Source organism: Ascaphus truei, chromosome 2, assembly GCF_040206685.1.
Source record: "Ascaphus truei isolate aAscTru1 chromosome 2, aAscTru1.hap1, whole genome shotgun sequence".
NCBI classification, from domain to species: Eukaryota; Metazoa; Chordata; class Amphibia; order Anura; family Ascaphidae; genus Ascaphus; species Ascaphus truei.
The window spans coordinates 76,228,166-76,254,547 of NC_134484.1; the positions used below are offsets into that span (position 1 = coordinate 76,228,166).

Below are 26,382 nucleotides of genomic sequence, written 5' to 3' on the forward strand. Positions count from 1 at the left end.
GACTTCCCTGAGCGCCGCTCTCTGAGAGCCATCAGGGAGGCCGGAGAGCCCTCCTTCAAAAGGCATTGCAACTAAACATATTAAATCACATAAAACTTGTTCAACCATATAACTTCCGGGTCTAACGTTGTGGGACCCTTAACTAATTGCTTTCATAACCTTATGCTTATATGTCATGCTAACCTCTGTTTGGCATAGGGGTAGGGGTGTTCCCCAGCTAGGGGTAAGGGTGTTCCCCAGCTAGGGGAGGGGGGGGCAGAAGTGGAGGGGGGGAGGGATATGACATGGGGGGGGGAGGAAGGGAGGGGGGGGATAAACTGGGCCGGGGGGGAGCACGTGAGGGTAGGAGGGGAGGGGTATAGGGGATGGGAAGGGGGGGCGCTGGGGGAGGGGGAGGTCTATACAAGTATCACCCCCTTGGGTACCTTTCCTGGAGCCCTTTCTCTTGTTGGCCTCTATGGTAGAAAGCCTAAGACCTCTTTTGGGATCCCCCTTCCAGAGGCTTCTCGTTTCCTCCCCAGGTGAGCCCCCCAACTGTGCCCACCAACATTTGCTAGGGGTACAGGGTGCACCCCGGGAGGAACCGAGCTGTTGTGGGTGAACCCCTTGGCGTAGAGGTGGTTCCAGGTAAGTATTTACAATATTTAACTAACACTGGATACACACGAGGGAGTTTTTTCGTATAGCTTCAGTCCCCATATGTCTATCTTTGGGCTTGCCGTCAGCCTCTGTCTATTTTGGCCGAGTCTGACTCCGTAGAGACCGCCGGGCCAGCTCCCGATCCATCACGGCGTAGGGCCGGGCAGGGAGCGAGGGGAGAGGAAAGGGGGGAGGGGAGAGAAATGTGGTTCCCCTCTCCCCCAGACAATCATGCCCCCCCTCCCGCACAACCAAAGCCCCCCCCCCGCCCCACCAAACATCATCACCCCCCGTCTACATCGGGTCTTCTGTCTTTGTTTTTGTTTTTAATTTGTTGTTTTTTTAATAATCTAGGTAATTATGTGTTGTTTTGATGCTGCCCTTGTCTCCATGGCGACGATCGGCGACATGTGGGAGGGCCTAGTGGGATGGCCTCCATTTGCCTGTGGGTGGTGCTGGGGACGGAGGGGCTGGTGCTCTCTGGTTGCTCGTTGCTCCCACTTTCTGTTAATTCTTTTATTACATTTACTGTTTCACTGACAGTGCAGCCTACCTGTCAGCTGTATGCACAGGAGAACCAGGGGAGCGGTTGTACCTTAAAAATAAAAACAAAATCTACATAGTGTAAAAATGTTAGCACAATGAAGTGGTTTCTAAGAAACTTAGAAAACTTGGTGAGAAGGCTATATCACGTATAACCAACAAACCGATGTGGTTAAACCACAGGAGGAGCTAAGATCTCAAGCAGAGACAAAGACAAGGATAAAATAAACACTTTTATCCACACACAGGTGAATTGGAGGCTTACAAGATCCAAAAGGATAATCAGCATAGTAGGAGTAGGTAATCTTCCGATCACTTCACATCACCGATCACTGCTGCTGCTGCACGCCACCCGACTGTGTCTCGAACAGCCGTCACGTCACTTCCGGGATTCCGGCCGGTTGGAGATGACGTCACGGGCTCAATGTTCTCTCTCTCTCTCAGTCTCAGGGTCACACTCAACGCGTTTCGACGTTCTAAAATGACGTCTTCATCAGGAGTGTTTGTGACCTGCTCTAGGGGTCTTTTTATACCCACTTGAAATCATAGTAACCCCTCCTCCAAAAGGTTAACTATTAAAACACCCTAGCTTCTGGGCAGCTATAATATCTATCCCATATATCTAGGTGTGGTATTAAGAACAGAAAATTTTATACAATTCATAATAAAAAGATTCTCTCTTTAACTACATAAGAGAAGAATCATATTAGGATTATACATACAATTTTATTATTATACACAAAAATCAATAAAACGTTATAACATTAAAACTAATTCCTATCTTTAAGGAACGACGATGGATGTATCTTGAAAGACATGAAACAAAAAGTATTTAGGTGAAGAAACTTTTGGAAACAGGAATCTCATAACTCATATATCAAAATACCCAAAAAAACTGTACACATATACAGAGCAGATAATACGAAATATAAAAATTATTTATAGAAAATATATCGATATTATCATATTTTAAAACATTTTTACAATTTATTAAAAAAGAGAGGCTTTAATTAAAAAAGAGTTATCTTATAAAAAGGCACCCAATTCAAAATCGACATTTAGGCCCTGAGGAACTAAAGTCTTCAATGAAAAAATCCAAAAGCTTTCTCTTTTTTTAAGTGCTGTGTTTCTATCACCACCTCTCCAATGGGGTAGCACATGCTCAAGGACAGTAAACCTCAGGCCTGATGGGTCGCCATTGTGTTTTAAAATGAAATGATGAGATAATAAATGGGTCGTTACCTCCCTTCTAATGTTACCCACATGTTCTAAAACACGTGTCCTTATGGGCCGAGTGGTTTGACCCACATATTGTAGCCCACAAGGACATTGTATTAGATAAATAACATGGTCCGATTTACATGTGGTATGTTGCTTAATTTGAAACTGTTTCTTAGAAATATTTGACATAAATCCAAATTTATCGTCTGCTCTGTATTTACATGCAGTGCATGTTGTGCATCCAAAGAAGCCCTTAATTTGTGGCAACCACCTGTTATTGTTATTATTAATCTTAGGTAATGCACTCGGTGCTAGTCTATTTTTTAAGGTATTGGCTTTCTTAAAAATTACCATTGGTTGGTCTGGGACTATGTCACCCAATATTGAATCATTTTTGATAATATGCCAATATTTACAAACTATTTTAGTTATCCTCTCCGACTGTCTATTATAGTTTGTTATAAACGTAAAATCAAAGTTCTTTTTGGGCTTCATTTTCACATTTTCCAGCAGAAGATTTTTTCTTTCCAGAACTTCCACTTTTTCTACTGCATCTTTTATGATCTTATTTTCATAGTTTTTTTCTTTAAATCTATCCTGCAGGAAAAGAGACTGTTCATGGAAAGTATTGTCATCCGAACAATTTCTTCTAATGCGCCTTAGTTGTCCATATGGCACATTTTTTAACCATTTGGGATGGTGACAGCTAAGGGGAGATATATAATTATTTATATCCACCTCTTTGAAGAAAGTCTGAGTGCTGATCGATCCACAATCAATGATGACAGTTATATGAAGGAAATTAACCCTTTCCTGACTATATTAGCAGGAGAATTTTAAGTTCAGGGTATTATCATTTAGATAGTGGATAAATCTAACCAGACTTTCCTCATCTCCTCTCCATATGAAGAAAATATCGTCAATGTAGCGCCGCCACAGGCACAGGTCAACACCCAGCTCTGCAATGGACCAAATGTAGTCCTCCTCCCATGCACCCATGAGAAGATTTGCGTAGCTGGGTGCAAATTTCGTGCCCATGGCGGTGCCACATTTGTGAAGATAGTAGGTTCCTTCAAATAAAAAATAGTTGTGTTCAAGAATGAACTTGATACCATCCAGGATAAAATTGGCCTGTTCATGGGGCATAGTAGAATCTCTCGACAGGGCTCTATCTACAGCCTCATGCCCATCTCTGTGGCTAATGCACGTGTATAGAGAGGTTACATCACACGTAGTCAGAAACCACCCGTCTTCCCATGTTTGACCTCCCAGAATACGCAAGATATCCGTTGTATCTTTCAGATACGACGGAAGTTTCTTTACATATGTCTGCAGGTAAGTATCTATGTAAGCAGATAGATTAGAGGTCAGAGAATCGATCCCAGCTATGATGGGTCTCCCAGGGGGGTTAATCAGGCTTTTATGAAGTATGGGGAGGTAGTAGAAAATTGGTCTGATGGGGTGCTCTTTATATAGGAACTTATATTCACTATCATTGATTATTTCCTCAGCTTTACCTTTATCCAACAGCACTTTTATTTCTTTTTGGAATTCCACTGTGGGATCTTTTTTTAGAGGTGTGTATGTATTCGCATCACCCAAAATCCTGTTAGATTCCATGATGTAGTCCTCTCTATTGATAATGGCAACTCCTCCCCCTGTATCAGCCTGCTTTATTATGGCGACCCATCAGGCCTGAGGTTTACTGTCCTTGAGCATGTGCTACCCCACTGGAGAGGTGGTGATAGAAACACAGCACTTAAAAAAAGAGAAAGCTTTTGGATTTTTTCATTGAAGACTTTAGTTCCTCAGGGCCTAAATGTCGATTTTGAATTGGGTGCCTTTTTATAAGATAACTCTTTTTTAATTAAAGCCTCTCTTTTTTAATAAATTGTAAAAATGTTTTAAAATATGATAATATCGATATATTTTCTATAAATAATTTTTTATATTTCGTATTATCTGCTCTGTATACAGTATGTGTACAGTTTTTTTGGGTATTTTGATATATGAGTTATGAGATTCCTGTTTCCAAAATTTTCTTCACCTAAATACTTTTTGTTTCATGTCTTTCAAGATACATCCATCGTCGTTCCTTAAAGATAGGAATTAGTTTTAATGTTATAACGTTTTATTGATTTTTGTGTATAATAATAAAATTGTATGTATAATCCTAATATGATTCTTCTCTTATGTAGTTAAAGAGAGAATCTTTTTATTATGAATTGTATAAAATTTTCTGTTCTTAATACCACACCTAGATATATGGGATAGATATTATAGCTGCCCAGAAGCTAGGGTGTTTTAATAGTTAACCTTTTGGAGGAGGGGTTACTATGAGTTCAAGTGGGTATAAAAAGACCCCTAGAGCAGGTCACAAACACTCCTGATGAAGACGTCATTTTAGAACGTCGAAACGCGTTGAGTGTGACCCTGAGACTGAGAGAGAGAGAGAACATTGAGCCCGTGACGTCATCTCCAACCGGCCGGAATCCCGGAAGTGACGTGACGGCTGTTCGAGACACAGTTGTGTGGCGTGCAGCAGCAGCAGTGATCGGTGATGTGAAGTGATCGGAAGATTACCTACACCTACTATGCTGATTATCCTTTTGGATCTTGTAAGCCTCCAATTCACCTGTGTGTGGATAAAAGTGTTTATTTTATCCTTGTCTTTGTCTCTGCTTGAGATCTTAGCTCCTCCTGTGGTTTAACCACATCGGTTTTTTGGTTATACGTGATATAGCCTTCTCACCAAGTTTTCTAAGTTTCTTAGAAACCACTTCATTGTGCTAACATTTTTACACTATGTAGATTTTGTTTTTATTTTTAAGGTACAACCGCTCCCCTGGTTCTCCTGTGCATACTGTTTTCTGGACCTTGAAACAGTCCATCTAAGGGTTTGAGTGATTTATTGTACCCGTATTTGCACTTGTTGATTTTTATTCTTAATCACTTTGCACTTTTGTATATTTTATACACATCCACTTTATTAGTTTAAGTATTAGAGCGCCATTTACTGTTTGTTTGCTACCTGTCAGCTGTGCCAGGAATCGGGTAGTAGCTAGCAGAGGAGAGCAGGTCCAGAGCGCTTAGCAAGTTAGCAGACACCAGGAGGTGATGACACAGCGCTGGGGCGTGCTCCGTCTCCTGGGCTCTTCGGAACCATTAGCAGCCGCCGTACATCCGCAGCCCCCGCAGACCTTGTTGTCCGCGCGTGCCCAAACTCACCCGCGCCATCATGTCTGCCCGCCCGTACACCCGCACGGCCGCCCGCACACCAGCATGGCCACCCACACACCATGTTGCCCGGCGCCTGCACCCCCCCTCAATAATCTTGCGCCCCCCCAGGGGGGTGCACCCCCAAGTTTGCGCACCGCTGTGCTAAGCTACATGGCTGCACTCTGATATGCCTGCTATCTGAAGCTGTATTGCTGCCTTGCTGCTGTTGTACTACGGTAGACAGCATTCTCTTTTTTGCATATATGTTCAGCTATATCGTTGCACTTCAGTTGTCATACAAACATAATGGGATGGAGCTCACTTCTATGCCTATACGGGTTATTACTGATTCAAGCTACTTTTGATGTATCTTTGTTATCATACTTTAGATTAATTATTAGTAGGAGGCTATAACTGGATACAAACGCGATTCATGCCTCTAGGCGTGTATACACATTTTGTGTGCCTATTTTTTAGGGAGATATTTCCAACAGGACCTTGCTGGTAGTTCATTACTCACATTTGAACACATTATAAAGAGATAATACCAAAATATATAGTATGTATTATCTATAGGAGCATGTGATGTACTATTTTAGTATACAAATGTGATAATACAAGCTTTCCACAATACACAGGTATCATGAACACAGATTATCCTAGTACCACAATCATTGCATTTTGACAATATAGGAGACAATCTATGGTTGGGCTAAATAAACTACACAGCTCTATATGTGCGACCGTTATGTGGAATATTAAGTGATTAATGGTAACCTTGTGTGACTTAATTTAATAATATTTTTTATGTATTTTTGTATTTTGTTCACCAATTGGCCATAGATGCTATCCTACCAATTTCAATATTTTTAATTATGATTCAATAAATTATTTTAATATACACTCATTTACACTAGACACACAGAGTGCTTTCAAGAGGGATCTCTTTTTCTCGCTGTATGATTGGCAGCAGCAAGAGTAGGACCAGCTGAATGCCGAATATTTCAGCCAGCTAATGCAACTGCTAGAAAAGCATGGTGTATGCAGTGAAATCACTAACGTTTCAAATAAAGAAGGAAACCCCACGATCCCTGATGGTACAGAGTCGTCCAAAGCATAAAGGCGGAAAAAGAAACTAAGTTCTCCACTTATCATGGACGCCTGTATTTGGTGTGAAACGCATCCAAGGATTCATTGTCTTTTTTTACTCATGGCATTGGTCTAAATAAATTGAATTCATTTTATTTTTTTGTCTAGTCTGGCTGCCTTGTCTATTTGCGCTATGGTCCACATTATTTTCACCTTTTGATTCCAGTTCACGGATGCATGCTATGGAGCTCCCTGTTTTCTTCCAATCGTGAGTAGTTTGTTCGCCTTGCAATTATTCGCCTTGCAATTATGCCCCTTGCCTGCACTTATTTGCTGACTCTGTTATCGCTTATTATCCGAGATGGGGGGGGACTTATATGTACCCAGGTACACCGAGTTCTCGGTGCTGGCCGAGGGGTGGGGGAGGTCAAGTTCCTGTACCCTTAGTAGAACTGTACAATTGGCTTTCATGTGGTTAGATTTTCTTGATTATTGGGCATTGGAAGCTATGATAATCTCTAACTCACCACGTTGTATTGTATTGTATGTCTTTATTTATATAGCGCCAAAAGTGTACTCAGCGCTTCACAAAGAATAAAGTACAGGGAAGCTAAGACGTCAATACTGATTTCTATATCATATGAACTTTGGTTGGTGGTAATTTTACTGTCTGGTTTTCAATATTCATCAAACAAATAAATAATATAATAAGTGGAGCAATAAGGATCGGGTTAAAAGGGTATTTGCTGCAGCTACATCAAATATAAATATTTATGAGGGCAGAAGGAGACATGTAAGGGTAATATAATAGGCAAATGCACAATCCATAAGTCTCCGGTTGAACCGGTATGGAATAGCCACTACTCACAATTGATCACTGTCCTGCACTCCTTGAAATGGGTGCTGCTGCATGGACGCTGCTTTGCTGCATGCGTCCTCCGTTTAACCCCCGATAGCATTTCCTCAATCAGACAATGAATAGGACAGAAAAAAGATCAAAGTAACTGCTGCTCCAAAACGGAAAAAAAAAAAATTGGGGAAACTCACCAGCAAAAGATGATTAAAAACAATTTATTAAGCTACATAAAAAACATGTGCAAACAGTGAAAAACTCTCCTCCAATGCGTTTCACGCCCTCTGTGGTGCTTTTTCAAGGAGCCACATGAGGCGTGAAATGCATGGGAGGAGAGTTTTTCACTGTTTGCACATGTTTTTTTATAGAGTTTAATAAATTGTTTTTAATCATCTTCTGCTGGTGAGTTTCCCCAATTTTTCCCGTTTTGGAGCAGCAGTTACTTTGATCTTTTTTCTGTCCGGTTTTCAATATTCACTGGATACTTACCAAGATTTTCTCTGACGCACGGAGGAGTGGATATATTTTTTCACTTGTTTTCTTTTCATAGATGTATGTTTATATGAAGTTTTCAACAAGAGTGCAGCAATACCGCATTGGGTAGTCTTTCTTTGGTAGTTTCTGTGATCTATTTTTCCCTCTAATTTAGGGAGGGGGGTGAATATTTACTTGTGGGATTGACCATTCCTCTCTTTGGTTTACATATGTTATGACCTAAATCTTACAAGTCAACTGGTATGTACATAATTACATTTAGTACAATAGTTAAGAGCATTACATGTAATCAAAACAGTTATTACCTTTTTAACGTCCACAAACTTCACACATTCCAGCCAAATGTCTAGAAACTCTTGTCCGCACAGAGCACACACATTAGTATTTGAAAGGATTGTTCTCACTTTTGGATGTTCTTTGATTTTTTCTCGTAAAACTGAATCTGTGCTCTTTAGGTGGCTTAAAATGAGTCTTGCCGTTATTTCCTACAATACAGTTTAAATCACACAAAATTCATATCATTGTAGGATAAATTATACACAGTTTGCTGAAGTCAGATTGTTTGTGTAATTCATACATAATTGTGTTTAAAAAGACATGGAATTGGTTACTATAAACCCTATTGGATATTTAAGAAAAGACTGGTTTTGATTCGAGAAGGATATCATGGAAAAACTATGGCATTTTCGTAATTATCATTGGGGTTCACAAACTTTTTCTCGCCACTGTACATTTCAATATATACTGTAGGTTAATAAAATATATAAATATTGCAGTGTGGCTATTATCAATGTAACACTAATATGTCATATTTACTTACACTAGTTAAAAGTATACACATAATTCTGTTTTAATTTAAATTGTATCAATCAGGTATTCAACATAACACAATTCTTTTCAAACAACGGACTGTGTCTCATGTATGAAGCCTTATACATATGACACACATTTTATGAAGGTTCATACTACTTATCAATGTTTATTATGAGAAATGGTAATTTTTTTATAGATGTGTCAAATTAATTAAAATGGTGGCACCAATAGGGACCAATATCTTGAATCTACCAGTGGTATGGTTGGATTTTCAAACTCCTGGGGACCTTATTCATTTAGGAAGATAAATAACCATATATTTTTATCAGGAGAGGGAACACATTTTTCTTTCAGGAATGATCTATCCTCACATCCTCTTCTCATGATTCTGAACCGAAGTACAGGTACCACCTGGCTTTCAAACACTTTGACCCTACACTGAACTAGCTGAGGCAGCTGCTTAATATGGAGAAGGCACAAGGAACAGCATTAGGCAGATCAAGCTTTCAAATTCCTCATGTGTTTACACCAGCACTAACTGAAGAAGTCCTTAAAATTTTGAAATAATAGGTAACCTTGTGACAATTGCATTGAAAGCACCAGTTTTCTCTTTGTGATGTAAGAAGAAATTAAGACGGGTAATGGGAACATTACTGCAGTACATTAGAAAAAGTTAGGGCTCAGAAGAAATGTCATAAGAATGTGGTAGGAGCAGTCACACACAAAAACATAATAATTTTGTGAAAGCAAATGGAAATGGGGTAATATAGATATTGAAGCTGTGCAGTACAGGAAGATAATTCTGCCTGGCTTGTAACTACAAACTGTACTTCCAGAGTTGTGACCAAAATTGTCTTTAGGCTATTTTGGACTAACAGTAAGTTATTCTGCATAAAATAATATTTTGATATGTCACAATAGTGTGAGCTACCTTAACAATAGACTGTTTTTATCCTGAGCATAAACTATGATCATGGAAAAATAATGACCTTGTAATCAGATTATAAAAACCTAGGTAAATATATATCCACAAGAACAAAAAGAAGGAAGAAAGGCACAATTCCAGTTTTAGTAAAAAATGTATAAATATATTGTGGGCCACAAGCCCGAATTCGAACTTACATACAAGATGAGATTCATCAACATTAGAGAGTGCAATGGAATTCTGGAGGCAGCCAGTCAAGACTGTGGATATATCCTGGGATGTCCCATTGGAAAAGGTGCCTGTATTGCTCTGTTGATGCCGGCAACCAGCAGGGCTCTCGGCTTCCTTACTCCCCTCCGCGCTTCCGGGTTCTCCCTTCACAGCCGCTTCACTGCATCAAACATCACTTGTGACATATACAAAAGAAAATGGCACTCATCCAAAGTCCTTGCTACTTTTCCGTCTAAAGGCAACATTGCCCTCTACGCGTTTCGCCCAGCAAACCAGGCTTCGTCAGGGCCCCTCCAATGGGACTCCCCAGGATATATCCACAGTCGCAACAGGCTGTTTCCAGAATCCCATTGCACCCTCTGATGTTGCTGAATCGTATCTTATATCTAAGTTCGAATTGGGGCTTGTGGCCCACAATATATTTATAATTTTTTTTACTAAAACCATAATTGTGCCTTCCTTCCTTCTTTTTTTCTTGTATATGTTGTTAGGGTCCCATGGTTGGGCCCTGAAGAGCCGAGGGACCCAGCCTTAATGAGGACTGAGCGTGATACTTCGTGTTTAAATATATATATATATATATATATATATATATATATATATATATGTAGCCATGCATGTAAAATGGTCTGCAGTTGTCTCCCCTGCTGGCAGTAAACCTGGTAAGTTACAGGGATGCCAGCAGTAATCATGGAGGTTTGCCCTCACACCCTGGTGAGGTGCCCTATGTATGGGTGGGAGTGGCTACATGCTCTGAGTCCACAGTTAGTGACATCAGAGCTGTGACAGCTCCTGAAGTATATAAGACACAGCACTGCCCAAAGTTAGGTTGTTGCTGAGTTGTTGGAGGGCGTTGGGAATGAAGGATCCACTAGTGCAGTAACTAGTGGTCCATTTCTACATCTAACTTGATAAGAGCCACACTGTGTCCTGGAACCTGGCACAGGGGTGATATCCCTACGGGGAGAGGGGATCCCACTCCATTGGGAGGGCATACCTGTCAAAGGGACAGCAAAGAAATATGTGCGGCTGAGACAGCTGGCTGTGAAGGGCAGCTTGCCCATACATCAACAATAAAGATGCCCTGTTCAAAGATACCCCCACTGTGTGAGTGTGAAGTTACTCTCCAGTGGAAGGCACCACCAAGAAGGAGTTCCTCATCAGGACCATCTCCCTGCGGACGCATAGATCCTGATGAGGTGGAGGCGCTGCACGTGATATAGGTAGGACTCGCACACACTACCTCAGCTGCCTGTCTGGATTGACAATCCCCGAATACCATCATGAGGGAGACTCAGGAGTCCTGTTGCCTACAGGTGCACCACCAGACACGACCATGTAATGGGGGCTGGTTAGACCACACGGGCCAATATGAGATTGGGTGGGTCAGACTAGAGGGAATCCCCGTTACATATATATAGATATAGATATATATATTTTTGTGTTTCTAGGTAAATATATATACAAACCACAATAATATAACATATATATAACAATATATTCGGGGACAGTACAAGGAGCTTTCAAATGAACAATTCATCCCAAGGGCCGTACAAAGGACCTGGGGGCATCCCTTTAGGTTGGGGGAAAGGAGATTTCACCAGCAACAAAGGAAAGGGTTCTTTACAGTAAGGGCAGTTAAAATGTGGAATTCATTACCCATGGAGATTGTGATGGCAGATACAATAGATTTGTTCAAAAAAAGGTTGGACATCATTTCAGAAAGGAACGGTATACTGTACAGGGATATACCAAAAAAGTATACATGGGAAGAATGTTGATCCAGGGATTAATCAGATTGCCAATTCTTGGAGTCAGGAAGGAATTTATTTTTCCCCTTATGAGATATCATTGGATGAAATAACACTGGGGTTTGTTGTTGCCTTCCTCTGGATCAATAAATAAGTATAGATATAGGATAAAGAATATGTTGACTAAATTTAGCATAGGTTGAACTTGATGGACATACGTCTTTTTTCAACCTCATCTACTATGTAACTATGTAACAATTAGTGTTGTGGACTTGGATTGGGTTATCTTAAAAGTCGATTCTTAAGCAGTGTATTCTATTATTGGAAGGTGTCATGCACAAAATTATTGCAGAGTTCTAGTAGCTATATTAGTTCTAAAGAGGTTTTATATAGGATGTAACATCTTCAGAGATATAGTTATCTGACAATAGTTACAATGTGCTTTGAGAGAAAATGGATCCCAATTGTAAAAAATGCAAAGAATTAATTTAATTCATTTTGGCAAAACAGCTACATTTTAAAAGTCAAAATTGCCGAGCATCCAAATATGCTTAATGTATTTTAGTAATAAAAAAAAGAAACAATAGATATTCCTACATGATGCATGTAAACATAATACATCAATTAAGTAATACTGTATTTAAAATCTGCCATGTCAACCACAAAGAATAGATGAAATTAGTTAGGCTGTGCTTATAGTGCCGGCGCCGGCGACGTGACATCACAACAATTGCATTGCCACCGTCGCGTGCGCTTATAGTAAGCGTAACACGACGGCTTGGTCGCGATCGCTGGAAGTCATCTCAAGTTGATTTTTCCAGCAACCGTAGCCGGCACTATCAGCGTCGCCTAAGACATTTCATACTGCCATTTAAAGCCAGTTCTTAATTGCTACATACCAAAGTGTAAAAAATATTCAGTATCCTCAAAAATATTTCTGGCAAAAAACAAAATTAGCACTAAAAAGAAATCAATACATTTGGAGTATAGCAACTACTATTGTTTGAAGAAAATAGAAAATGGGTAGCTACTAGAGATGGGCGGACTTGTCTGAATCCGTTTCGTTGATTTTCCCAGCCAAATCCGATCTACGGAATGAAATACGCCGTCAGATTGCTTCATGGCTCTGCCAGTGCCCCCTCTGTGAGACTGAGGAGGACTCATTTTTCCACCTCAGGCTCAGTTGGCAGTGAGGAATAGCAACATCAGCAGTAGGTGTACCAGTGGATTTTCCTGCTGGTACCAGGTGTAGAAGTAGCCCAAGTACTGTGGCTGCGCTTGCAACCCTGTTTGTGAGCATGCCGCAGGATCCTGCTGCTCCTATGGCTGTTCAGCCTTAAATTGTATCAATCAGGTATTCAACATGATGCAATTAATTTTAAACAACTGACTGTGTGTCATGTATGAAGCCTTCATACATATGACACATATTTTATGAAGGTTCATACTACTTTTTAATGTTAATCATGAGCAATGGTACTTTTTATAGATCTGTGTCAAACTAATTAAAATGGTGGCACCAACAGGGACCAATGTCTGGAATCAACCAGTGGAAATGCTGGATTGTCAAATTCCCAGGGACCCTACTAATTTAGTGAAGATAAATAACCACTTCTTTTTTTCAGGAGACGGAGCACATTTTGCTTTCAGGATTTCAGGAATGATCTATCCTTAACTCATGACTCAGAACAGTAGTACAGGTACAACCTGGCTCTCAAACACTTTGATCCTATACTGAACTGGCTGAAACAGTTCCTTAATATGGAGAAGGCTCAAGGAATAGCTTTAGGGCTCGTCCATGCTGCCAAAGACCACGCGGTGGCATCCACGCGTGGCGCGATCACATTGCCCTAAGGCATTGATTGTGTCCATAGTCCACGCGCGTGACAGCAGGAGAGGGCACACGTTGCACGAGGAATCAGCTGAAACTGATTTCTCGCCGCAATGGCAGGTCACGAGAGCGGTTCGCCCAATGAGGGCGAACCAGCTCCGTGACGTCACAGAAACGCCCCTCGACGGCGCGTCTACCATGTCCAGAAAACGCACACGTTTCACGTGGGTGACATCACGGATTTGCACAGGCGAAGTCTGTATGGATGCAGCCTTACACAGTTCCGGCTTTCAAATTCCTAATTTGTTTGAAAAACACCAGCACTAACTCAAGAAGTAATTTAATGTGGTAGGAGCTGTCAGGACCAAAAACATAATATTTTAGTGAAAAGTAATGGAAATGGGGTGATATAGATATAAAAACTGTGCAGTCCAGGAAGATAATTCTGCCTGGCTCGCTTTGCAGGGTTGCGACCAAAATGGTCTTTAGGCTATTTTGGACCAACATCTTTAATGTGTTGTGAAAACAGGGAATTAACAGTAAGTTATTGTGCAAAAAAATAATATTTTTATATGCCACAATAGTCTGACCTACAGTAACAATAGACTGCTTTAATCCGGAGCATAAACTATGATCATGTTAAAGTTTGCCCTCAATCAGGTTATGAAAACCCAGGTAATATATAAATTTACTTAAAGTATGTAGGTAACAAGATATTTAGGGATCAGATACCTGTAAACCTGCTACCCTTTGCTTTTTATTGTTAAACCACAATATTAAAACGGAGTTGTGGAATTGGATTGGGTTATTTTAAAAAGTCTATTCTTAAACAGTGTATTCTATGTATTATTGGAGGTTGTCAAATACAAAATGATTCAAGAGTTCTGGTAGCTACTGTATATTAGTTCTAAATAGGTGTATGTGAGGATTCGCCATCTGATGGTCGCAGACCGTCTCCTCACCCCAACAAGCCTTACGTATCAGACACTCAGGATGCGCGGTCTCATGGCCCCAGCACGCGCACGCGGACCTTGCGCGGCCTGATCCCCCGTCCGCGGATTCGGACTCCGCCCCCCGCTTTGACACACGACGGGTGCGTTCGGTCAGCCTCCCTGATGACGCGCGGCCCAAGCCCCGCCCCCGCTCTGGTGATGGACAGGACCGGCGTGGGAGTGACGCGCGCTCTTGGCTCCGCCCCCTGACCTCTGTGACAGGTCGGCGCGCGATTGATCCCGCCCCCTCTTGCCCTAAGGTCACTCAGAATCGGCGTGGGAGTGACGCGTGATCCAGGCTCCGCCCCCTGAGCTCCGTGACGCGCGAGCAGTTCCGCCCCCATCCCCGATTAGGTTGCATCAAAGGGCACACCTGTGTGCACCAGCAGCCTATCGGTGCTTACTTCCTGGTTCCGCCCCAGCTGGCTATTGGAGGATCTGCCTTTATATACCTCTGCTCTCATTCTTTGCTGAGCATAGTCTAGTGAGACGCCATGCCTTGCTGCATTCCAGTTCCTGTGACCTTGCCTTGCCGATTAACCTCTTGTTGCCTGACCTTGCATGTCTCTTGGATTCCGCACCTCTCCTCTCCTGATCCGGCTACGAATGACCATTCTCCTGTCTCCAGTCCTGAGCTTGGCTAAGTACTCCAATGATCCGATACTCTCCTATCCTGAAACCTGGCTCCGTACCCCGAAGATCCGCTACTCTCCAATCCCGAACTTGGCTACGCACACTGACGATCTGCAACTCTCCACTCCTGAACCTGGCAAGTACTTTGATTATTCTCCAATCTGTAATCCTGACCAGGCTTGAACGACTACTATACATCCTAGGCGCGCCCGCGTGGCTGTGGGTCGGCGTTAACCAATTTCCTACCTCAGCACCGCATTCACGCTACGTTTGTGGCGAGCTACGCGTTATAGTGTAACAACTCTACCCCCAGCCAATATAACAGGGGCCACACCAAACTATCCAAATATGTGTGTAAGTGATTATCAGCATCACCTTCAATCTCAGGTTGCTGGAAATTCGTATAGTGAGCAGAATTGACAAAAGGGCACCAGGAACTTTTCTTAAAACTTTATTAACAGGTAACTTCAGGTCAGCAACAGGACAGGTTTTCATGAGTTACAAAAATGACACTTACACTCAGGTTTCCTTAACCATGAGGTTTGTAGGTTGATCAGCTTCCTCTAAAACCCTTTTCTACTGCCTGGGGCAGAACTGGAACCTTCTTCCTGCAATTGCTAGCAGTCCCAACCAGGTCACCTTCATAAGGCCTGTGGTGAGGAACCTACTCCCAACTGTGGCAGGATTCTTTTCTAGTGCTGTCTCTCTAGGGCCCCTATACTGGGAGACTTGCCCTAACTCAGAAAACAAGAATCATTGCTTACCCTTCTACAGGGCTAGGGGTGCCCTGTAGACCCCCTCCTTTTGTTCCTCCTGGGATCTGAGGAAAATATCTAGGTCACTAACACTGATAACTTTTGTCCCCACACCTGTTGCTAGGCAAGACAAGATAAGGTTAACTTAATTAAATCCTCCCCTAAAGGGTTGATTTTTCCAGTACCTTCTAGAAGGACAGAAACAGCCAATCACTGAGCAAAGTGATTAGCAAAATAAAATAAGCTGGATTCGGATTCCGTTTGACGGAGTCCGATTCCGTTTGACGGAGTCCGATTCCGTTTGACGGAGTCCGATTCCGTTTGACGGAGTCCGATTCCGTTTGACGGAGTTCGATTCCGTTTGACGGAGTCCGATTCCGTTTGACGGAGACCGATTCCGTTTGACAGAGTCCGATTCCGTTTGACGGAGTCCGATTCAGTTTGACGGAGCCAGATTCCGTATGACGGAGCCAGATTCCGTATGACGGAGCCAGATTCCCTTTGACGGAGTCAGATTCCCTTTGACGGAGTCAGATTCCATTGGGTGGAGTCAGATTCCGCTTGACAGAGTCAGATTCTGTTTGACGGAGTCAGATTCAGAATCTATCAGATGGATTTTGAGTAACAGGAAAAAAACAAATCTGCCTTTTTTAAGACTGATCTGCAGAATTCCGCAGATGAAAGGAACTGGTCAATCCACGTTGGATTTGGATTTTGTCTAAAATGTCGCCCACCTCTGGTAGCTGAAAAAAGGAATAGGTGCAAAACAGCGCTAGGGATACTGATGAATAAATGTTCAGGCAGCCAGGTGAATGACTGGTGGTACAACCAGTCAGGGAAACAGATGAAACAAAGGGGTTAACCGGCGCCAAAGAGGGTAAATACCAGTCCTGTTGTGACAGTCCAAATACAGTCCTTGGGATGATGAATGGTGATGATTCTCACCTCAGCAGTGCATATGTGAAAAAAGAGAAAGAGAAATAATAGTGCAGTAAATCAACACAGGGGGGGGGGGGTGATCACAGATATTGACAAAAAACAACAAACAAGACATACAAACATATAACACTAGCACGGCCTAAATATTAATAAAAAGCATATTTATTGATGTGGAAATGTGCATAAACCGCATCCGGAGGGGTAAAATTGCAACCCTACTCACAAAATGCTGGAAAGGTACAGGCAGATCTGCTGTATGCAGCTGGGCTCTCAAGATGGCGACCGGAGCACTTGTGCTGGCGTCCACACGTGACTAGGAAGCCAGGCAGATGACTCAGATGACGAGGCCTCTGGGCGGACGTGACGTCACCCCCGTTGTGTATTCTCCACCGGCTCACAGGACTCCAGTCCTCCAGTCCTCATCAGCAGCCGCAATATCGCCGTACCTCGGTTCAAAACACTAGTTGGAGACTGCAGAGTTTCTCCTTTGGAACTGCAGACTTCACCACACTGGAACACTCTAAAAACTTGAAACTTCCCGACGCGTTTCGTACGCATGCGCGTACTTCTTCAAGGGATGCGGCTGCTGATGAGGACTGGAGGACTGGAGTCCTGTGAGCCGGTGGAGAATACACAACGGGGGTGACGTCACGTCCGCCCAGAGGCCTCGTCATCTGAGTCATCTGCCTGGCTTCCTAGTCACGTGTGGACGCCAGCACAAGTGCTCCGGTCGCCATCTTGAGAGCCCAGCTGCATACAGCAGATCTGCCTGTACCTTTCCAGCATTTTGTGAGTAGGGTTGCAATTTTACCCCTCCGGATGCGGTTTATGCACATTTCCACATCAATAAATATGCTTTTTATTAATATTTAGGCCGTGCTAGTGTTATATGTTTGTATGTCTTGTTTGTTGTTTTTTGTCAATATCTGTGATCACCCCCCCCCCCCCCTGTGTTGATTTACTGCACTATTATTTCTCTTTCTCTTTTTTCACATATGCACTGCTGAGGTGAGAATCATCACCATTCATCATCCCAAGGACTGTATTTGGACTGTCACAACAGGACTGGTATTTACCCTCTTTGGCGCCGGTTAACCCCTTTGTTTCACCTCTGGTAGCTACCTACCTTTAAGGACAAGACTTCCTCTTCTTGAACAGCACACACAGGTTTTTTCTGCAACAATGGATTTTCTTCATAATAGAATTTTTGCAATGGGACATCATGTATCTTTGAACACAGAAAAGGTGTGTTTAGTAAAGGCTAAACCAAAACACTTTACGTTATCTAGGCTTGGAACTTTTGGGTAGTCAGCAGGCTAAACAAAAACATCGATTGATAAAGGCACAGTTATTAACTCCCAGGGTGCAAATCTGTGGGATTTTAAGGTTTAGGGCTGAAAAAGTTGCATTTTATTGGAAAAATACTTCAATGAGTGAAATGCAATTGAAATCTATGAGACAGCAAATGCCAAAGCAGAAAGACTGACCTCACATCAGTGAGACTAAAGGGATTATTCTATAGAGTCTGAAGTAGGAGTTCCAGCCATAATCTGCCGAAAACGCTCATTCAGTTAATTACTCCAAAATGGAGACAGATCTGCTATGGGCTGGTAGCGTTTCTTAGAGACATGACAAGTTTTTTAAATCGTGTTTACTAAGGCCCTGAATTATGTGCAGTGAGAGTCATACATAGATTGCAGGCTTGCTTGCTGCTTTTGACTGAAAATGTGCACTGATACTGTTTTTATTTTCCTGTACACAAACTTTAATGGTCACATTGTTTTCAACTCTATAAATATTAGGATATTTTATGAATGGTACATAGATACATAATACATAATAAATGTGGTTAAAAACGGACATAGCCATCAGATTCAACCTATGTTACATGTAGATGACAGATACGTACAGTATCCTACATTTGTATTTACAGTAAGGGGAAAAAAATAAATTCCTTCCTGACTCTAAAAATGGAAATCAGGCTACTCCCTGGATCAACATCCTTTCCGTGCTTACTTATTGGCATGGCTCAACAAATTAGGAAAAAAAGCCATTCGTCTGAGAAATAAAAAGGCACACCCCCACCCCATAAAAATGGTCTTATTGTAACACCCCCCCCCCCACACACACCATTTCACCCCTCTCACTTTACCCTCTGGCGAGTCTTACTGGTGAACGATTTCCTTTGTTGCTGGCGAAATCTCCTTTCCTCCAACCATAACGGTTGACCCTGTGTTGTTTGTACTGCCCTTGGGAAGATAGGCTTCTTGTATTGACCCTCAATATACTTGTATATTGTTATCATATCCCCTCTTAGACACCTCTTTTCTAATGTAAACAGATCTAATTTAGCTAGTTTCCTCATAAATCAGATTATCCATCCCCTTTATTAATTTGGTGGCTCTTTTCTGCACTTTTTCTAGTTCTATAATGTATTTTTTATGGAGTGGTGCACAAAACGGTAATAAATATTCACGGTATGGTCTTATTAATCCTTTATACAGTGACATAATTATGCTTACTTCCCTTCCATCCATACCCTGTAAGATAAGATCGTATTTGCCTTTGCAGCGACAGCCTGACATTGCGCACTATTGCCAAGTCTGCTGTCTACAATCACTCCTATATCCTTCTCTATCAAGGATTGAACACACAATCCCTGAAAGCTCTAACCTAAATGTACACAATAAAAGACAAAAATATCCAATGCTACATCCCTTGGGAAGATAAGCTTCTTGTATTGACCCTCAATATACTTGTATATTGTTATCATATCCCCTCTTAGACACCTCTTTTCTAATGTAAACAGATCTAATTTAGCTAGTCTCCTCATAAATCAGATTATCCATCCCCTTTATAAATTTGGTGGCTCTTTTCTGCACTTTTTCTAGTTCTATAATGTATTTTTTATGGAGTGGTGCACAAAACGGTAATAAATATTCACGGTATGGTCTTATTAATCCTTTATACAGTGGCATAATTATGCTTACTTCCCTTCCATCCATACCCTGTAAGATAAGATCGTATTTGCCTTTGCAGCGACAGCCTGACATTGCGCACTATTGCCAAGTCTGCTGTCTACAATCACTCCTATATCCTTCTCTACCAAGGATTGAACGCACAATCCCTGAAAGCTCTAACCTAAATGTACACAATAAAAGACAAAAATATCCAATGCTACATCCAGTAGAACAGTGACAGAATGTGACAGAAAATACATAGTAAAATACTCAGTAGCAGATTTCCCATTAGGAACATTAGGCCCGGGCCTAGGGCGGCAAAATTTGGGCGTGGCAAAAATGTCTATCCCCATATGCATTTGCCGTGCTCTCAGACCTATCGGGCCTAATGTTTATGCACTTACATGTGTCCTGCCACCTCCTTGGAGCCGCCCTCCATCTCCTTTGGAATCCCAGCATCATGATGTCACGTTACCATGTGTATGCGCATATATCATTACTTTTCACTAAGGAACTTGTGCACTCACAACTTTCCTACACAATGATAAGGGAACCTTGTTCCTAGCTTTTCCAGTTTTTAATTGCACTGAATCACAGATAGCATTATGCTTCATTCATTTAACACTTTAGAAACTTTCACATTTCACTCATTTAGTCCTCAGGACAATAAGAAATAATATGTATTTAGTGTAGGTACCTGCTGAGATAGATTTTACCTTGATGGGGTTAGCAGACTTTAAATCATTTTTTGATCAAAAGATGAAACGTAAATGACTTATTTGTTATTAGACATAGGATCAAAATGTAGAATTTCACTATAAATTGCAAGTTAATCTGGGAGGAGCACAGGAATTGTGTATTTGTTTCCATAAATATAAGACCAATCATTTTCCTACCTGCATACTCCCTAAAAATATTGAATTATTACTATATGTGTTGTATTTTCTGTGAAGTATGTCAGAATGGCTGAAATTTCCTAAGCCTTAAATTATTAAAGTTATGCCACCCAAAATTGTAGCAAAGTTTTGGTAATTGTCCTATAAAATGCAATGCGAATCACTCACACATTGGAATAGCTGTAACATTCTTTCCTCATTAAGGCACGTTATCTAGAACAAAAGTAGCACTGTATATACTGTACTGTTTGAAATTAGACTGAAACTTAAAAAAATAAATAAAAAATACATTTAATTATCAAGGCAGCTGTAAAGGAGGCACAGATGATGCATTTCTGCGTTCGATGACTTTATTGCAGCCCTACATAGAGTATGTTGCTAATTGTTGCTGCACATTTAATGGAAAGGCTTCTGCTTCAGCCATATACTAAAATCCTGAGGAAATCACCCCCACACTTACTTACGGTAGAAAAAACAGGTTGTTTTTTTTATCATTATGCCCCTTACTTTAAGTTATTATTTTCACTCAATGAAAAAGAGGTATTCATAGCAGATTTACCATATGCTTAATTGCAAACCATTCAAGCATACTGGAAAAAATGGAAATTAACCTACAATATTAATTAACAGAACACCGCCTACAGTATCGCTGGTCAAACTAATGGATCAGGTTACCTTTTTGCTTATTTTTTGTGTCAAAGTTTCAGAAACACTCAATGATCTATACTCACTGTAGATGGAAACGTCCGGATTTCATTTCCTGCCACATCGAGAATTTTTAACTTTTTCAATTTGCCGAGTCCCTAGGTAAAATAAAATAGGTTAAACACGTGTTGTTTTTGAATGACCAAGTACATAAATCCCTTTATATTCCTCTCTAAAACATTTAAACTCTGCAATAAATTAATACGTTCCACTGAATCCGTCCTGGAGTCATCAGAACTGACCTTCTAATTTAGATTTCTATATTCCTCTAACTATAATTGTTGCTCACATACTCCAATGTAGCAGTTTGTATTGCTTACCTCTGGAAGGCCAATCAGTTTGTTTCTAGAAACGAGGAGCTCCTTCAGATTAGTCATGTAGCCAAGCTCCTCAGGTAAAGTCTCCAGGTGATTGTTTGTCAGATGCAGTTCACAAAGGTGTTGTAGGGTACACAGTTCTTTTGGAACTTCTTTCAGTTGATTGTGGTTTACACTAAGGTTTTCAAGAAGTTGTAAACTAAACAACAACAAAGGTTAATATGTAATTAATTCTGTTTTGTCTTTGCTTCCTGTTTAAATTAATTTTGTATCTCTGTTTCAAAACTTTAGACCCGTGGTTCTCAAATTGTGGTCCCTCAATAACCAGTGATCTAAGACTTCTGTGATGGTCACCAACGCCTTTTTAATATTCAATTATGGCAACTCTTACATAACTACTTAAAGCTATTTTAGGTGTAGGGTCAGTATTTCTTAACATTTGAAACTTACAGATAAAAATATTGGTGAACAGAGATAGAGCAAGTTTAAGTGTGCTGGTTTTGTAAACAATTATTAACATTAAAATTGTCTGCTGTAAGTGTAGCCATGTCTGGCTTGGCTACTAATCTACCCTGCCTGACATGTAAATCCTGGTACAGTGCAGGCAGTGTTAAGACCAATCTAGGGTTTTCCCCACCTGCAAACAGCTCCCTTGAGTGACAAGGGGGGAGGCGGGCTAAGATCTGTGTTTTACCCAATAAGGGGATCAGACCTTGAACCCTCCCTCAGGGTACTTAAGGGGCTGCCCACCCAAATTGTTTCAGTGTTGTTTCTCCCTTTTGAGAGAGACTGGTCTCATGAGAGAGGTGTGCAGGGCTCTGGCACTTCTGTCCTCTCGCCTTGGGGAGTAGGAGTGAGTACAGTACCCTTTACTCTATCAGGGAGTAAGGGAAGAGTTCGGACCGCTCTTGGTGCACATGGCTGGGGGTGTGAGTCCAGGGAGCACCCGGAGGCTGGAGGCCTAGTGTGTGCGGTATATCCAGTGTATGCTGCAGAGAATAAAGTGTTCCTGTTTATGAAAATATACTTCTGCCTATGCATGCAGCCTGTCTGGAGGAGAGAGTTCTTCTGCAGGGACTGCTTCCAGAACTCCTGGAGCTTGCAGTAGATGGAGGTGCTGACACCAACGTGAGAAAGAACCAGCTATCACACCTAAAGCCTGTCCTGTCTTCCCCAACAACAACGGCAGAACCTCAGAACTTCTGTAAACCAGCAGGTAAACAGTACTACACACCTGGTAGCCAGGGAATCTCCCAGAGGGTGGGGGAAACACCGCTACATAAGTTTAAGGATATTAGCGTTAGACTATTGTGATTTTTTTTAGATTACTCAATTATCTTTTTATATTTGCAAACAAGCTAAATGCCCCCTCTGACCTGCTGCAAAGTGTAGCGTGGTAGATTTCCTCCGTCAGGTCTGCCCCTCCCTCCTCACTAACTCTCTCCCTCCTTACAGAATCACCGACCTGCTACCTGCTCACTCACTGGCTAGCCCATATAGCCATACCGCATAATCGGCCTGCTTCCCGCTTTCTCCCGCACAGAGTGAGCACTGAAATCCATGCTCTCTGATCTGGCAAGCTGCCAGACATTCCAGCCACTAGTGCCAATTAATGCCTGGACAAAATCAGAGAGCAGGGATTTAATGAATGCCTGAAATGTCAAATAATTTAGCCTATGATACTCATTGTTATGTTTCTGTTATCAATACTAAGATTATTTTCAAGATATGTTTTTAAAAACTGAAATTTTATAATGAGCCATATAAAATATTACACAGGTAGCCTGATATGACTTTTCAAAACCAAAAAGGGAAGTACTGTATTTACTTTTACTCTCACAGCCACCACCAGTTTAAGTTCTTTCAAAACTAAGGCTGTCTCACATTTTAATCTGGTCTATAACTGTTACATACGTCTATAATATATATTTTCTTTAATTGTGCATGCAATGTCTTGTATATAAGGTATACCCTGTTCACTTATGTAACGGTATTTGTAACCATGTATTATTTGTCTTAACTCTATGCCCAGGACATACTTGAAAACGAGAGGTAACTCAATGTATTACTTCCTGGTAAAATATTTTATAAATAGATAAATGTATAGTATACATAATTTCATGATGGTAGATATATTTTTCTATCACAGGCTGAAGGAAGCTCTTCCTTTTTGTTAAGTATTTGGGCAATGATATACAAATGAGCACAATGGGGGTACTTTTTACACCCTATCCATTTTGAACGTGCGTATTTTATTTGCTGTAATTAACGCAAGCCTGGATTCTCAGAATATTTGACAATGAGGTAAAGCAGGTTTTGGGGACTCGTGGAAAACATACAAATATTCTTGGCAATAAAAAAAGTTGGCTACAGGCTACTGCATTGTGTGATAATATTTATTTAAAGTATTGTTCGTTTGGTGACCAGCAGTGTAGTATATCTAAGTTCCTACCTTTCTGTCCATAATGTTTTTGAAGTGGTCTCTAAGTACCGAATATAACAGAGGTCTAAATAAACGTTATGCTTCATGAGTTTGCATACAGTAGTTAACTCAACTAACAATAAACAATATTGGAAAAAGGATCTTTTTTCATTATATAGCAGAAGTCCATATTGTTTAACTTTTTATTGAAACCCTTTGAAAAGGCTGGTCCTGTTTTCTATAAACTCCTTGCTTCCTAAAACTTAATTAATACTTGCAGTTGCGCCTCTTGAAGGGAGATACAGTAGCTCAAATGCAATATCCACTGTGAAAACAATTCTCAAAGTCAAAGTGAACTTACTTGCGTATTTCAGAGGGAAGCTGTTTGAGCAAGTTGTTGTTCAGATTTAAAGAAATTAAATTTTCTAACCCATCTGAAAAAAGGAAATATTTTCATTTATTGCTTGGTGTGTTTACAAGTATAAGTACAAATACAACAAAACTGTCTGAGAGTGAGTTTACTGGCTATGCACTTCTTTAACGCAGGCTTTGCTGAAAAGTTGTGTAATACGTTAAAATTGATTTGACGCAAAAGGTGACACTGTGTGCTCATTTGCATGTCTATCTGCAGTGGAAGTGTTGAATGCTATCAGATAATAGTGAAAAGCAGGGTTGCAGATATCCCCAGAAGAAGCCGACAGACTGGTGAAACGCGTTGGGCCTTTTGGACCTTGGAGGCCACCGTACCAACTGACCGGAGTTCCAGCTTGCTGACGTCAGAAGCCCTGATCGATCTGCCGGTGAGAGCAGCAGACGCAGGCTACCACACGTGGAGGACGTGTAAGACGAGCAGTTGTTTATACCGGGATATGGATGGAGTGCACCCCAAGTCACTCCCTGCTTACCCACATCTGGGTTATTGTGAGTTTGAAATTTCCCCTTTGTTTGTGCAAGGAGTACATACGTTAATGCACAACCCATTCTGCATTTGTGTTTCTTCCCTACATATCTACAATGGAGATTTAAAGCAAGATGTCTGGTTCAACGGAGCACTGTGACCTTTGAATAAGTGCTAGTATCCATATTATCTTTATTCATTGTGTGGTTACTCACTTTAAATCAGTTTGCACTATATACACACTTCTAATCAAGGGTTGCAGACCTGTCTGATACACGTGAATGTGCTCAAAATTGGATATTTTTATTTGCTGCATCATCACCCTAAATAGAAGTTGGTGCAATAACTATTGGAGTATGTTTCATTGAACTGAATTTCTACCATCAAGAGAAATTACGATTTAATTAACTATTGGGGTATGTTTCTGTGAGTTGATAGGCAGACCCCTCCCTTAATTGCTATTCAATTGCATGTGATCAGAGTACTTAAGACAGAATATATTGTCTGTGAAGCCATATGGTTGTGTCCCATCTTAAAGTGTAACATCAAAAGTGTGTGGCAGAGTTAATTTTGGAGTTGAAATTGGAGGTGAAGATTGGAGGAAGATCGGGACTCTGCACAACAACTTTGCAACTGTGAGAACTTTACTTCTGATACGCTGTGATTCTTTGTACTCTTTCTATCCACCAGTACCTGGGAAGTCTCTCCTCCTGCATCTCACTATGCCCTCCCTATTGCTTTTTCTGTTTACTGTTTCCTCACTCCTTTGTGAATGGCTCTGTTCTCTCCAACTTCCCCACTCGCCACTGCACCATTATTTATACACCTTTCTTCCATCAACATCTTTACCCCTCAATAAAAACACCCACAAAAATCCTCTATTCACAACCTCTATCTTCTCCTTCCTGCTGCTGGGGATCTCCCCTAATCATGAACCCAGACATACACACCTGATTTCACCCATGCCTCCCTGCCATCTCTTCCCCTGTAAATTGTGTTAACCCTCTCATTTTAGTACTGACTAACCTTCAAACTCACCCCACAAAGCATCCCAATAGCCTGCACTCATGGCTATTCACCCACACTCAGTCACTCCTACCACCCATTGTGGCCAAGCACTGCCATCTACTGCACTTATTCCCTCACCTGCTGTCTCTGTAAGTTCCCCATCAAACCTTAGATTGTAAGCTCTTCAGGGCAGGGATTTCCTTTCCTATTGTCTGATCTTGCTGCACTTATTGTATTATTATAATTC

General features: G+C 41.2%; 1 protein-coding gene across 6 annotated transcripts in view; it reads right to left on the reverse strand.

Annotated features, from left to right (window-relative positions):
* Window positions 1–26,382, reverse strand: part of LRRC69 (leucine rich repeat containing 69) — a 50,115-nt gene that overhangs the window by 14,012 nt on the left and 9,721 nt on the right. For 5 of the 6 annotated variants that reach the window (XM_075582840.1, XM_075582834.1, XM_075582831.1 and 2 more), the window contains exons 3-7: window positions 24,591–24,663; window positions 21,811–22,006; window positions 21,517–21,588; window positions 18,056–18,157; window positions 8,365–8,544 (exon numbers count right to left, since the gene is read on the reverse strand). In XM_075582840.1, the coding sequence (XP_075438955.1) occupies window positions 8,365–8,544; window positions 18,056–18,157; window positions 21,517–21,588; window positions 21,811–22,006; window positions 24,591–24,663 (623 nt within the window). The remainder of the gene's footprint in view (window positions 1–8,364; window positions 8,545–18,055; window positions 18,158–21,516; window positions 21,589–21,810; window positions 22,007–24,590; window positions 24,664–26,382) is intronic. The other variant, XM_075582847.1, reaches the window with a different exon arrangement.